At 52.0% G+C, this 15,609-nt stretch overlaps 1 protein-coding gene across 1 annotated transcript in view; it reads right to left on the reverse strand.

Annotated features, from left to right (window-relative positions):
- E2F2 (E2F transcription factor 2) overlaps positions 1–15,609 on the reverse strand; it is a 25,411-nt gene extending 9,802 nt beyond the window's left edge. The window contains exons 1-6 of the mRNA XM_011945564.1: positions 15,234–15,609; positions 9,099–9,204; positions 6,338–6,557; positions 5,370–5,528; positions 3,495–3,609; positions 883–1,075 (exon numbers count right to left, since the gene is read on the reverse strand). Coding sequence (XP_011800954.1) covers positions 883–1,075; positions 3,495–3,609; positions 5,370–5,528; positions 6,338–6,557; positions 9,099–9,204; positions 15,234–15,485 — 1,045 coding nt within the window. The 5' untranslated portion in view covers positions 15,486–15,609. The remainder of the gene's footprint in view (positions 1–882; positions 1,076–3,494; positions 3,610–5,369; positions 5,529–6,337; positions 6,558–9,098; positions 9,205–15,233) is intronic.

Genomic DNA, 15,609 nt, shown 5'->3' on the forward strand with positions numbered 1-15,609 from the left:
AAAAAAAAGACACAGCTCTGTTGCCTCCCAGCTGGGAGACCTTGGGTAAGACACATCACCTCTATGCCTTAATTTTTTTTAATGGGCAAATTTTATTATTTTCTTTTCTTTTTATTAGAGATGGAGTTTCATTATGTTGCCCAGGCTGGTCTTGAACTCCTGGGCTCAAGTGATCCTCCCACCTCACCTTCCCAGAGTGCTGGGATTATAGGTGGGAACCACAGCGTCTGGCCTATTCTTTTTAAATTTTATTCTTATTTTTATTTTTGAGGCAGGGTCTCCCTCTGTTGCCCACGCTGGAGTGTGGCAGCATGATCATAGCTCACTGCAGCCTCAACCTCCATGGCTAAAGTGATCCTCCCACCTCAGCTCCCCGAGTAGCTGGGACTACAGGCGTGTGCCACCACACCCGTCTAATTTTAAAATTTTTTTTGTAGAGACAGGGTACCCCTGTTGCCTGGGCTGCTCTTGAACTCCTGGTCTCAAATGATTCTCCTGCCTCGGCCTCCCAAAGTGCTGGGATTATAGGCATGAGCTATAATCTCACAACAACCTAGGAGTTAGACAGTATTAATTACTGTGCCCAGCTCACAGATGAGAAAAATTGAGGCCAAGAGAGGTGAAGTAACTTGTCCAGGGTCACAAAGCTGGTAAGTGGTTGGGCTGGGACTCAGATCCAGGCCTTCCTCTGCCCTGGAGCAGCACCAGCCTTCCTAGCAGGGCTTTATAAAGCATGAAGTACAATGCACATGTGTGGGGTAGGATGATTGCATCTCTAGCTGCTGGATAAAACAGGAGATTTTCAACAAACATTGATGTGGAAGAGAAAACTAAGGCCGGTCGCTCCCCCCGACCTCCTGTCCCTCTGGACAAGGGCCCTACCTGAGGATGCTGTGGGCTCCATGATACTAGGGTCGGTGCTGCCGCTGGGCTGGGCAGAGTCAGGGCTGGGGCAGAGGGTGGAGGTAGAGGGGAGGGGCTCCTCGGAAGGACTGTCCGGGTCCTGCACCTCCTCTGGGCACAGGTAGACTTCAATGGGCCCTTGGGTGCTCTTGAGATATATCTGCAGGTTGTCCTGAAGGAGGAAGAGAAGCCAGGTCATTGCTCTGGGCAGCTGGACACTTACACTCAGTGTGTATGGACAGACGCACATGGCTGCTGCCATCCCTGGGTGCAAGCTCAACCCCTGGGCTGGCACTGAGACCAACTCCATCTGGCCTAAGGTGGACTTCCGCTGTTTCTGTTGCCTGGCCCCAAAACCCACTTCTTTTAGGGGGAACACCTTGATTTTCCTGTGGGAAATCACTCTTCCCTCCACTTTCAGGTCATGTAGTTTTGGGGCAGGGGGGCAGAACCCTTCCCCAGTGCCAGTGGGTGAGCTTGTGACGCAGCCAGGAAAGTTAGTGTGACATGATTGGTTCGGGGTGGCAAATGGCTCAGGTGGATCCAACCAGCACTAGGCCCACGACTTTTGCTGGACTTGCGGGAAATGGGAGCCCCCTTCCCACTGGGGTTGCTGAGCTGGTATCATAGAAGCTGTCTCTGCCACCACAAGGAGAAAGCCCACCTGGGAATGGAGTCAGCACAGAGAAAAGCAGAGAGATGAAAAGCATGAGACAGACCTGAAGTCATAGTTTGGGCATCTACATCCAGCCTTGCCCGCAATCTCTGAATCTCCCCCAGGACTTGTCACTTGGTTCCCGCCACCCCTACCCATACTTCCGGCTGAAGCCAGTTGGACTTGGCTTTCTGTTACTTGTAGCCAAGAGTCCTAATATTTGGCCTTCCCACTCTGCCTCCTCCCTACCACATAACTACAACTTAAGCCACAACTGGATGACATGCCTGCCATCCCGGCACATGTCCAGGTCTCCATGCCTGTGCTCCCACAGGACTGCACCTAGTAAAAACCCTATTCGTTCTTTAAGACCTAGTTTAACTGTCCCTATCTGGGATACCTCCTCTAACCACCCTTTCTCTATGCTCTCAAAGCACATCTTCTGTCTATAAATGACAGTGTTTTTTTCCCACTAAGTCCTGAACTCCTCCAGGGGAGGGGAGGGACCTTAATCGTCTCTGCAGCCCCGGTTCTTCCTGGGGCTGGCTCTGGGCAAGGGATACAAGGTGAGCAGAACATTCTCTTGTGAAGCTTATACTCTAATAGATGAAGCAGAATGCAATCGTGCAATCATGCCAAATATACCTCAGCAAATGGAGATTAAAGGCAGTGGAAAAGCACAGGTGTTTATGAAGTCTGGAGGTAATCAGAGAAGGCTTCCTTGAGGAAGTGACATTTGAGTTGAGACCTGTAGGATGAATAGCAGTAAACCAGGCAGAGAGGGAAGAGCATTTCAGCTGAGGGGAGCATGTATGAAGGTCTTGCACAGCTAGGTGCGGTGGTTCACCCCTGTAATCCCAGCACTTTGGGAGGGTAAGGTGGGCAAATCACTTCTATGCTGGAGTTCGAGACCAGCCTGGACAACATGGCAAAACCTCGCCTCTACAAAAATACAAAAAATTTTCCTAGGCATGGTGGCATGCACCTGTGGTCCCAGCTACTCAGGAGGGTGAGGTGGGAGGATGGCTTGAGTCCGGGAGGCAGAGGTTGCAGTGGGCTGAGATCATGCCACTGCACTCCAGCCTGGGTGACAGAGCAAGACCCTGTCTTTAAAAAAAAATCAAATAGGTCGAGCTCGGTGACTCATGCCTGTAATCCCAGCACTTTGGGAAGGCGAGGCGGGTGGATAACGAGGTCAGGAGTTCAAGACCAGCCTGACCAACATGGTGAAACCCCATCTCTACTAAAAAAAAAATACAAAACTTAGCCGGGCATAGTGGCAGGCACCTGTAATCCCAGCTACTTGGGAGGCTGAGGCAGGAGAATCGCTTGAACCTGGGAGGCGGAGGTTGTAGTGAGCCGAGATCACGCCGTCGCACTCTAGCCTGGGCGACAGAATGAGACTCCGTCTCAAAAATAAATAAGTAAATAAATAAATAATTAAAATAAAATAAAACAGAAGATCTCATACTAGGAATGAACTTAGTGCAATGGGGTAACTGCAGACAGGTCAGTGTGGCCAAAATAAAGACAGACTGGGGCAGCAGGGAAAAGGACGAGGCCACCTGGGGTCAGAGCACCAAAGCCTCATAGGGAGTGTCAGGAATTTTGGTCTTTAACTTGGGAAAGCACAGTCAGCATGAAAGGATTTTCATGAGTACTGACACCGTCATACATGGGCACGAACCCAGGGCTGGTGGGATGCAGAAGAAACTAGGAACAGAGATTTTCTCAGGCCACTGCTCAGTCTCGGTTGCCCTTTCCAGCTTCTGCCATTTCTGCTCAAGCTTGAAGGCCACCAATATTGCCATGGACACCAGAATGGGCCTGGGAAGCATGGAGCTAGGCAATGCCAGGGACAGAGTCTGCAGAGCCGCCTGGAACCCTCCCTAGCAGGGTCTCAACCCTGCTCTCTACCAAATATTTCGCCTCTCACCTCAGTCCTGTCGGGCACTTCCAGTCTCGTCTGCGGAGGGGCCTTGACGGCAATCACTGTCTGCTCCTTAAAGTTGCCAACAGCACGGATATCCTGGTAAGTCACATAGGCCAGCGTAGGGCAGGAGAGTCAAGAAAAGTGACTGTCTGGTCAAAATTCAAACCCCAACCCTGCCAGGAAGCACCTTCACCTCCTAAGCCTCTGAACATTACTTTCTCACTCCTTGTGCAGCTTAGAAATAACTACAATCTGTAACCTGTTAATATCATAAGCTACCTTGGATCCCTTTGGAAAGCAAATGGGGATATAAACCACAAAAATTGTTGCCTTATATCAGTTTTTTATATAAAGGCTTCATCTCTCAAACTAGATCATTAGTTCTGAGAAGGTAGGAAGACGTGTTCTATTTCTTTATATTTCTCACAATGCCTCACATCCTTCCAAAAATACAACATCATATCCAAAACCAATTCAATATGAAACAGTGTTGGAAAATGTATGAAAGAGCCTTAGCAAAGTCCATGCTCTTTGACCTCATCATTTCAATCCTAGGGATCTGACCTAGGAAAACAAGTAAAAATATGGGAAAGCGTTCTATGTATAAAGATATTTGGCCGAGCGCAGTGGCTCATGCCTGTAATCCCAGCACTTTGGGAGGCCAAGGCGGGTGGATAACTTGAGGTCAGGAGTTCAAGACCAGACTGGCGAACGTGGTGAAACCCCATCTCCACTAAAAATACAAAAATTAGCTGGGCGTGAAGTCCGGATGCAGTGGCTCACTCCTGTAATCCCAGCACTTTGGAAGGTCGAGGCGGGTGGATCACCTGAGGTCAGGAGTTTGAGACCAGCCTGACCAACATAGTGAAACCCCGTCTCTACTTAAAATACAAAAATTAGCTGGGTGTGGTGGCAGGCACCTGAAATCCCAGCTACTTGGGAGGCTGACGCAGGAGAATCGCTTGAACCCAGGAGGAAGAGGTTGTGGTGAGCCGAGATGGCACCACTGCACTCCAGCCTGGGCAACAAGAGCGAGACTCCATCTCAAAAAATAAATAAATAAATAAATTAGCCAGGCGTGGTGGCGGGCACCTGTAATCCCAGCTACTTAGGAGGCTGAAGCAGGAGAATTGCTTGAACTCGGGAGGTGGAGGTTGCAGTGAGCCAAGACTGTGCCACTGCACTCTATCCTGGGCGACAGAGTGAGACTCTGTCTTAAAAAAAAAAAAGAAAAGTTATGTGCAGCAGGCACACAACTATATTACAACTATATTTAAATAACACATTCTGTGTGCAGTTCAGGAACAATGGCTATGTTAAGGTGGAAGTTTGTCATTCTTTTTCTCCATTTTCCAGATTTAAAGGCAAATGTACTTGGCTTATTTTCAGTAATAAAAAAATACCTTTAATAAACTTGAGGCCAGGCACAGTGACTCATGCCTGTAATCTCAGCACTTTGGGAGATGGGAGACTGAAGTGGGAGGATCAACTGAAGCCAAGAGTTAGTGACCAGCCTGGGCAACAAAGTGAGACCCTGTCTATACAAAAAATAAAAAATTAGCCACGCATGGTGGCACACGCCTGTGGTTCCAGCTATTCAGGAGGCTGCGGTGGGAGGATCACTTGAACCCAGGAGTGTGAGGCTGTAGTGAGCTATGATCATGCCATTGTACTACAGCCTGGATGACAGAATGAGCCCTTGTCGCTAAAAAATAAATAAATAAATAATTCAAAAAATCGACTTGAGAAGAAAGGCCACCCAGGAAGGAAGAAACAGATGCCAGACCCTTAGGGTAAGTTACTAAATCAACTCAGGATAGATATAAACATGCAACAGGTTCCTGCTCCCTGACACCTTCCCCCAACGAAGGAGGATATCTCTTGTTGGCCTTGTCCTCAGTCAGGTGCTTGAAGCTCAGAGAGCAGCTCTCGATGAGCTGGTCCAAGGCCTCCTCCATGTTCATCAGCTCCTTCAGCTCCTGTCCCAGCTCTTGCTGCTTCCCAGGCCGGGTGGGGTCTTCAAACATTCCCCTGCCTCTGGGAACAGAGCAGCCCCCCAGTGTCAGTCTGTGGGTGAAACTCCAGAACAAGGCCATTCAAAAACTAGTCTATGAGGGTGCTCCCCTGGGTTGTGCAAATCAGTGGTCATGCCTGGCTCTCAGGGAGCTACCAGGGATTCGAAAGAGAGGTTTGGGGGTTGGGCATGGGAGAAGAAACAAGTCAAGGCCTGAACCCCACTTCTGGGGGGGCTCTCGATTCTGTTCATCCCTATGCCCCAGCCTCCTCCAGCTGGAGTAGCCTCAGTCCTGACTCCCCCGTCTGGGTTCTCTTAGGCCAGGGCTGTAGGCCACCTCTTAGGTTGAACTCTTAGGTTCTCTTAGGCCACCTATGCCAAGGGCCGTAGGTCAGTTCTTTAAATCCTGTAGAAATGGAGAGAGGAGGCTGGAGTACTCCTATCTCAGATCTGGAAGAAGTCCGAGATCCCCCTACTCAGCTCCCAGGGGACTGCCCTAAGCTAGAAGGAGTGGATATTAGGATCTCTGACTCAAGAGGAAGAATCTGGGGTCCCCTTTGGCCTTTACAACTCCCAGATGTCATTCTTCACTCTGCATTGCATCATGTTCCATTACTTCAGCAGGTACACGGTGCTCTTCCTCACCATACATTGGCTCTACCCCCAGCAATAAGCCTATTGGATGTTGCTCTTGGTCCGCCTCAGCCCTTGTGCCCATTGGATGTTGCTCTCAGCCCTGCCCCTGCCACTCACACCCACTGGCTATTGCCTCTGGCTCCGCCCACAGTGCAAGTACCCATTGGAGGGTACCACCGGCCGCCCAGGCACTCACACCCACTGGATGTTGTTCTTGGCCTTCTTGCGGATGAGCTGGATGCCCTCCAGCACGTTGGTGATGTCATAGATGCGCCGCTTCTGCACGTCCAGCACCTCAGCGGCCCAGTTCAGGTCCAGGACCCCATCCTCTGACTCGCTCAGGAGGTAAATGAACTTCTTGGTGAGCAGCCCCAGCGAAGTGTCATACCGAGTCTTCTCCCCGGGGGATTTGGGGGCTGAGGAAGAAGGGGACCCAGTCACAGCTCAGGGAGGGCCCGACCAGGACCCTTGTCCATTGACCTAGGCTCATTAAGTACCAACTTTTCACCACCCACTTTCCAGTTTACAAAGCACTGTGAGCAAGGGCATCCATCACCACCACTGTCCAGACAGGAAACCTGACACCTGAGAGGGAAGGTGACTTGCTTAAGGTCTCACAGCCAGTGGGCAGTATTGGAAGCCAAGTGTCCTGACTCCTGGTTAAATGCATATTTCCACCACAGCTTAGGGCTGCCATACCACCATCCACAACTACTGTCACTGTTCTAAGTGCTTTCCATATACGAACACATTTAAGTCCTACAACACCCTGTAAGGTTGCTGTACAGTCATCCCCATTTTATAGATGAGAATACTGAGGCACAGTTTAAGTAATTTGCTTAGCTCACTCAGCTAGAAAGTGGCAAAGCTGGAATTCAAATCCAGGCAGTCTGGCTCCAGAGTTTTCCTTCTTTTTTTTTTGAGACGGAGTCTCGCTCTGTTCCCCAGGCTGGAGTGCAGTGACGCAGTCTCGGCTCACTGCAAGCTCCGCCTGCCAGGTTCACGCCATTCTCCTGCCTAAGCCTCCCGAGTAGTTGGGACTACAGGTGCCCGTCATCGTGCCCGGCTCGGCCTCACAAAGTGCTGGGATTACAGGCGTGAGCCACTGCGCCCGGCCCGGAGTTTTCCTTCTTAAGCATTACCCTATCCTGCCACTTAAATGTCCGGAGTTTGGAATTAGAATAGGGTAGAAATGATAAGCCTGGATTTAAGAGCATTTTTATAGATACACACTTGATTTTCTTCCCATGTGAATCACAGTGATTATCTGACAAAAATCGGTCCTGTAACATAAAGTGGGGGAGGTTCATGAAAAAGGTCCCTTTCTCAAATGAGGTTGATGTTGCAAGACCACATCTCAGCTGCAGCATCTTAAACCACAAGGGGACTTTTGTAATTGAGTGACTTCCAAGTCATATGGCAAGTTAGTGGCCAATCTAATAATTCTGGAGCCTGAGTTTTAGAGAGTCTTAGGTTCCTCTGGAAGAGGACCAGTTATCATGAGCCTTAGGATCCTTTAAGACAGTGCTTTGGGCAGCTTTGACTAATCAAATGTAGAGGAAACTTTCTTGCCATTCCTGATCTAGCTGTGCCTCCTTTTACACGAGACAACTAAGGTTCACAGGAGTGAACTGTCAGATTGGGGCACAGGCCTTCCTGGACCCCCAAAACTAGTGTTCCTTCCAAACACAGTTGCTTAAACTCCTGCTCTAACCCGGATTTTTTTTTTTTGAGATGGAGTCTCACTCTGTCTCCTAGGCTGAAGTGCAGTGGCACGATCTCGGCTGACTGCAACCTGCCTCCCAGGTTCAAGCGATTCTCCTGCCTCGGCCTCCCGAGTAACTGGGATTACAGGCATGCACCACCACGCCCAGCTAATGTCTGTATTTTCAGTAGAGATGGGGGTTTCACCACGTTGGCCAGGCTGGTCTGGAACTCCTGACCTCAGATGATCTGCCCATCTTGGCCTCCCAAAGTGCTGGGATTATAGGCGTGAGCCACCGTGCCCAGCCTATCCAGGATATTGACTGAAAATATCAAGAGGCAGCAACCCCCTCCAACTTAGCTTTAGGAAGGCACACCTGGGCAGCCTCTGGATCTTAAAAACCTCTGGGGTGGCAGAGACTGGATTAATCTGTGCTTCCCTTCCCTTTGAATCACTTATTCAGCTCCTTGTCTGCGTGTGGGAGAAAGACCCTGGTTAGCCCCTGCTCCTCTGATTGAGAAAAATTTACATTGACTTAAACATTAAAACTTTTTAAAAATAATAAATTCCCAAATAAAACACTGGTCATTGCATTTAGATCATGAGAGCTGTACATGGCGTGAGAGAAGTAGCGCGAGACTGGCCGGGCGTGGTGGCTCACGCCTGTAATCCCAGCACTTTGGGAGGCCGAGGCAGGTGGATCACTTGAGGTCAGGAGTTCGAGACCAGTCTGGTCAATATGGGGAAACTGTGTCTCTACTAAAAATACAAAAATTAGTCAGGGATGATGGCATGCACCTGTAGTTCCAGCTACTTGGGAGGCTGAGGTGAGAGAGCTGCTTGAACCCCAGAGGTGGAGGTTGCAGGGAGCCAAGATGGCACCACTGCAATCCACGCTTGGTGACAGAGCGAGACCTGTCTCAAAACAACAACAAAAAAACAAAAACAAAAAACAAAAAATGTAGAAGTAGTGCAAGACTTACATGTCCAGGCTCTAGTCCTGACTCCACTCTGAGACTATGGGCAAGTCACTCAAGCTCTCAGAGTCTCAAGTTGCCCGATTAGTAAAGAGAGACAAGCCTACCTACCCGGCAGGATCAAGTGATAAAATGCACAGGAAGCTTTTGATAAAATGCACAGGAAGCTTTTGCAAACTGGAAAGTGATCCAGATATGACTCCCAGTGATTGGGCAGGGCACTGCCCTCTGTCCCTGCCCCACCCCACCCCAGAGGCCCCATCAGCATTGCTTACTTTTGGGGCTGGGGAGGCCATCCACTCTGATGCACTTCCCCTTGGGGGTTGGGAACTCAGGGACGGCGGGCCTCCCAATCCCCTCCAGATCCAGCTTCCTTTTGGCCTTGGAGAGAAGGGGAAGAGAGAGGCAGAGTTTGAGAATCATTCCTCCTTTAGCCTTTCCCTGATACGGGGCCAAAGCGATGAGGCCACTTAGCAGCCACCTCTGTGCCTCAGTTTACCGCCAGTCCTGGTGAAGCACTGCTGTACTTGACAGGAAAATATCAATGACCTGAGGAAGTGAGCTTTCAGGGGAAGTCTTGTTTTCTGAAGAGCAAATAAAATTCCCATCCTCTGAGGCCCAGGCACTTGAGACCCTACCACAGCCAGTCTGGCCAGGGGCTCAGGGTTCCTTAACCACAGGCCTCAAGCCCGCTCCTACACCCGCTTCTCGCCCCACCACACCCAGAGGATGACACCAGGAGGAAGCAGTGGGTAGGGCCTAAACCACATCAGGGTGAGGAAAGGGCCCCCTACAGAAGCAGCTGGCTCAGCCAGACTGAGTGCCCATCACAGTCCCACAGCTGGTCCTTATCAGGGTGGGGCTGGGCATCCACCCAGACCCAGTGGACTTCCTGGCTCAGTGCCACACCCCAGGGAGGTGCCCACAGTGGAAAGCAGTACAAACATCCCCACCCCCATGTTTGGGCTCCAGCTTGAGGGCCCCAGGGCCTCCTGAATAGACTGCATTTGCCATTCTTTCTTTGCCGAGAGGGGCAGACAATGAATCCTTCCCACAGACAATGAATCCTTCCCGTGTCTAAGGACAAGCAGCTGAGGCCACCCCCCTCCCGCTCCCCCTCTCTGTTCCCGCCAAGCTTGGGAAACACCTGCCGGGGAAATCAAACCACAGACCCATCTGCTCCTCTCCACCCTGTCGCCACCCGGGCCCCAATTAGGCCCAGAGCTGCACTGGCCCAGAAAGGGCCTCTCTCCTGCTTAGGGCTGGGCAGGGGCAGGGCAGGGGCAGGGCTGGGGCACTGGGACACTGGGACATAGGTCAGAGACCCATGCTTGAATCTCCAGCTCCTTCGCAGGCTCACTGTACGAGCTCCATATCTAGGAGCCTCAGTTTCTTCCTCTGTAAATGGGGTAGAAAATGCCTACCTCAAGGGGCTATTGTAAGGATTCAAGGAAGGCACCACCTGGGCAGCCTCTGGATCTTAAAAACCCTGGAACAGGCTGAATTAATCCCCGCGTTGCTTCCCTTTGAAGCACTTATGTAGCTCCCTGTCTGCATGCTGGAGAAAGACCCTGGTTAGCTCCTGCTCCTTTAACTTCTGTAAAGTTCTCAGCCTGTGTCTCAGCACATAGTAGGTGTTCAGGAAATGCAGAGTCCCTTCCTTAAAATCTAATCTTGACCTCTTCCTTGATGCATCCTTCTGGGGGTCATAAGCCCATTTCTTTCCTCCTTCCAACTCTGGATCCCCCAGACACCCCTATCCTGGCTTGGACAGAGAAGCCTATTTTAACATTTGGTGGTGAGGTCATGCTCGGCAGGGCTGAGACTTCTAACTGCTGCTGAGCACAGCTGGACTGACAGGTGCTGGGGGTGGTGACAGCTCTTCCTGCTGTCAGTTCCCCTGCCCCCACTCCTGCCCCGTCCAGGAAGTCTTCCTGGGCTGATTTGAGGAGCCTGGATATGACACTCCTGCTCTCTACCACTACCCAGACCTGGAAACCATCCAAACACTTTACTACTCATTCTTGAATGAGTCTCTTGAATATTCCTTTTCTACCTTCCTAACTGGTGAAAACCTATATTCTAGGGATTTAGCCCCACCCTGTCGCTAGAGAAAGGGCCAGTCACTGGCAGAGACCTTCCACATGCCCTGCACCACACCCCAACATTCATCACTTCCCTGAATCTTCCCACACCACTAATCCCCATTGTACAGCTGAAGTAATTAAGGCTTGGGGAGCTCTGAGGCCTCCATTGATCCTGACCAAGGCTGCGCATCCTAGTATTCTTCATATATCCCCTGGCAGGAGCACCAAGGGCAGGGAGAAGAAGGGAAGCTCAGGTGGAGTTCTACTTGATGCAGACGTGGGGCAGCCCAGAGCCTCCCCAGCCACACCTGCCTCCCCGCACAGAACACACCAGGAAGAACCCCAGGAAGACCTTGCACAGAATATCTATGCTGGGCCTATTACATGCTCATAACAGTCCTACCACATCAGTATTGGCACTGGCTCTCCTAAGATAAGAAATGGAGACTTACAGAGGGTAGGCACATGCCCAAGGTCACACAAAGGCCAAAGCCAGGGTCTGAACCCAGGCCTGTCTGACTCCAAAGCCATGTGCCAGGTTGCCTCAGCTCCATCCCACACACGCTGCCCAGGATTTGTTAGAATTTGGGCCAAGGCCTGGGCTACGCCCACCTGTCCCCATCACTGCATGCACGTGCGCGCGCACACACACACACACACACACACACACACACAGCCTTCTCTCTTTTCTCACCCTCCTTCACCCTTAGTCTGCACTCCCAGGGTCCCAGTGCAGCAAAGTGTCCCCCTAAGGATACCTCCCTGACACCTTTGGGCAGTGCCCAGAGTAAATTCAGCCTATGGCTTGGGCTGAACCTGCAGAACACAGGTGGCAGAGGACAAGCCCAGGAGGATCAGGATCAAGGTGAGGCTGAGCACAGGTCTTGGAGTCAGACCGGCCTGGGTTTGCATCTCGGCCTTCCCCTTCTTAGCTGGGAAATCAGTTGACCTCGAGTCACCTATGAAATGGGCATCATTGTCTCCACCTATGCTGAGGATTCAGCGAGATAGTGCAGCAAAGGGCTTTGCCCATAGGGAGTGCCCCCATCGGGGAGCTACTAGCACTGATGTATGGGGAGCACCAGTGGGAAAAGGGGAAAGTTCAAGGGTGAGCTGAAAAGAGACTGCGATGGGAGGAGGAGAGCAAAGGCTATGGCCACAGCCAGAGACCGGCTTAGCTCTATCCTGGACGCTCTTAGGTAGCCCCTTTGGCTGGATCTTCAAGGCCTGGTCAGGACTCAAGCCCACCCTGCCAACCCCTATGGAGAAGAGTACAGCTCCTTACTCAGGCAGCTGCAGAAGTGGAGAGGGTCAGAGATCCCCAGGCACAACCCCTTTACAGGCACCAAGGTGAGGAAACTGGGACTTGGGGAAGAGGAAGTGACTTGCCCAAGGTCACACAGAGTGGAGCCTGGTCTCTCCTAAGCCCGAAGTTAGATGGTGGGGGTAGGAGCAAATGTAAGGGGTCGAACCTTGCTTTCAGATCCCAGCTCTGTCACTTGGTAGCTGGGCAGCATGGGATTCACTGTCTTGCCTCTGAGCCTACATCTCCTCACCTGACCTGGCTTGTAGACTTGTGTGTTAAAATTTTTATGTTCTTTCTGCCTCACAAGAGGAAATTTGGAAAATGCAGACAAATTTCCTGCTCACGCCTGTAATCCCAGCACTTTGGAAGGCCAAGGCAGGCAGATCACCTGAGGTCAGGAGTTCGAGACTAGCCCAGCCAACATGGTGAAACCCCATCTCTACTAAAAATACAAAAATTAGCCTGGCATGGTGGCAGGCGCCTGTAATCCCAACTACTTGGGAGGCTGAGGCAGGAGAATCACTTGAACCTGGGAGGCGGAGTCTGCAGTGAGCCGAGATGATAGTACTACACTCCAGCCTGGGCAGAGCTTCCTGCAGGGATGAAAGAGAATGATGCCATGTGCCTGGCCAGAGGAGGCATGCGATAAAGGAGCATTCCCCGAGCCTTCCTCAGAGGACTTGGAAAGAGCTCTGGACAGGGAGCCAGGAGATCTGGGTTCTGGCCTTCATTCTGCCACTGAACTTGGTTGCCATCCTTGGACAGTGCCTGAGGTCGCTTTAAACAGAAGCTCCCCAACAAATCCTGCTCACCCTGCACTTTGCAGCCTGGCCACAAAGCAAGTGGCCACACCCAGGGTTGGGTTTGGAGCTGCTCCAGGTCACACCCTTGTAAAATGAGTAAGCAGAGGGCAGGCCTGCCCAACGGGGCTGGGCCCCGGGCATCTGGGGATTGACAGGAGCGGGAGCTCTGGGCCTGGCAGGCCTTTAGGGTGGTCTGCTGCAAGGAGACTCTCCTGCTTCTTTGCTTGTGACCCAGGCAAGTGACTTCCTTTCTTTGCTCAGTTTCCTTATCTGCAAGATGCCTCATTCTGAACATCTTGACCAAGATAATGAACGTGAAGAGTGCCAAGCAGTGTCTGGCACACGAGAGGCACTCAGTAAAAAAGAGACCTTCTTGCTAAGATCACTGAGCCCCTCTGGGAGGGAGGTACAGACAAGATGCACTTGGGTTCCTCTGGGAGGGTTCAAAGCAGTGTAAAACCACAGCTGTTACTGAAAATTCCAGTCTGAAAGCAGCTGGCCAGACGAGAGTGGGCCTGCTGTAAAGTTCCCTTCCCTGAGGGGTACTCAGCTCCTAAGTTAGGCAGTATTAAAGAAAATCAGGGCTACATAGAGAAGAGCCTACTGCCTGACCAGGTGCAGTAGCTCATGCCTGTAATCCCAGCACTTTGGGAGGCCGAGGTAAGAGGATCGCTTGAGCCCAAGAGTTTGAGACCAGCCTGGGGAACATAGGGAGACCCCCGTCTCTGCAAAAAATAAAACAGAGAAGAGCCTACTGCCTTGTGAGTCCCATCACTCTACCCCATCCCCATCTCTGACCTTAGGTCACATCCCCTCTCTGAGCCTCAGTTTCCCCCTGTAACATGGAGCTACTAATGCCATCTATTTCACAAACTACAAAGATGTTTTGGGCTATAAAACGCTGACCACAAGATCACCAATCCCAGTTATCCTCGGTTGCTTAACCTGTAAAATGGGGACAATACCATTCCTGCCCACTGCCCTCCTAGTTAGAAATCATGTGCAGGAAGGGTCTCCGGGAAGGTTAACGTTTTGAACATGGGCAAAGCCTGAGTCCACTGGCAGAGAGTGGTGGCTCTGCCTGCATCCAGAGCTGGCTGGGCATCCGTGCCTGCTGACTAGCACAGGTCTGACCAGATGCCTCTGGGGCAGTAGGGGGTGGTCTTATCCCTGTACCTGAACTTATTCACCACACCCACAACTAAGCAAACCTGTAACACCCCATTACTCTCCCTGGAGCCTGCTTCCAAAACCCAGGACCTGAAGCCAAATGTGGCAGAAAAGAGCTAGCCCCACAGCCACCCTGTGCACACACACATTGTCCAGGAGAGGACACTGAGGCCCAGACTGGGGCCAAGACTTGTCCAAGGACACACAGAGAATTAATGGCAGAGTCACACCAGAAACCAGGCTCCTCAACCACCACCACCCCCACTTCCCCGGGCTTTTCTCATTCCACCCCCCACCCTAAAGTTGTTTTGATTCACATGGGCTCCAGGAATTCCACTCCCACAAAACACACCCTGAGCCCAGGTCGGCAGGCAGCCCGGTGCCACTACACTTTGGGCCATCTCTGGCAATGAGCCTGGGAGCTTAAGGAGAGAGCAGCCAATCTGAACAGAACCCAGGGGGCTGCCCACATTTCTATCTGCTACAGATAGGCTGCCTGGGAGGGAAGACTGGGCCTTGGGGAGGACCAAGGGCAGATACTTGGGGCTATACCAGGAGTTAGCTGGACAATTTGGAGTCTGTCCATGGCAGATTGGACCTGAGAGACTCACTAGACCTATCCCTCTGTCTTACCAAAGTCCCACAGTGTCCCCAGGCATGCTCTTTGCCTGGACAATAGCAGGCACCCAGTGCTGGTTTCTGGCCAAACAATGAAGTAATGAATGAATGGCGGCAACTTTAGCTGCATGGACTTCCCCAAGGTCACACAGTGCACTGGGAGTGGTGGGTTGGGTCTCCCTCCAGACTCGCAATCCAGTGCTCATTCCACTCCACTAGAATGGATGAGATTACTTCATCCAAAGTCTGAAAAGGAAGGGGTCTTCTACTCAGATATTGGGGGCACTGGGTCCTGGAAACTGAAAGCTCATCTTCCCTCTTCCCAAAACTCTACCTGCTCCACTCAAACTGGATCTCAGGCACCCCTCCCTCCTTTCCCACACCTGGAAAAGCATAGGGGGAAGCGGTGGGGGCCCCCAGCATTACCGGCAGCCGGCCTGCCGGCAGGCATCGAACAACTTGGCCCTCGGGTCCGTGGGGAGTGGCGTCGAGGCAGGTGCCGGGCGCCACTGCAGGAGGCGCCGTCTGCGGGTACAGCGGCGTGTAGTAGGTGGTAGTAGCTGGGCAGAGCTGGGGGCTGCTGAGGCCGGATGGCCACAGCTCTGTGGGGCTCATCGCGGGCACCACCTTCGGGGGCTGCCCAGCGGCCGAAACCAAGGCCCGGGGCCCTTGCAGCATAGCGAGTAAGGCGCCCCCTACCCAAACGGGCCTGGCGCGCCCGCGGACACCTGCGGGTTCCGGTGCTGCAGCCGCTCACACGGCCCGCGGCATGGCGCGGAGGCCGGGGGAAGCCACCAATGGA

Source organism: Colobus angolensis, unplaced genomic scaffold (genome assembly GCF_000951035.1).
Source record: "Colobus angolensis palliatus isolate OR3802 unplaced genomic scaffold, Cang.pa_1.0 Scaffold240, whole genome shotgun sequence".
NCBI lineage: Eukaryota > Metazoa > Chordata > Mammalia > Primates > Cercopithecidae > Colobus > Colobus angolensis.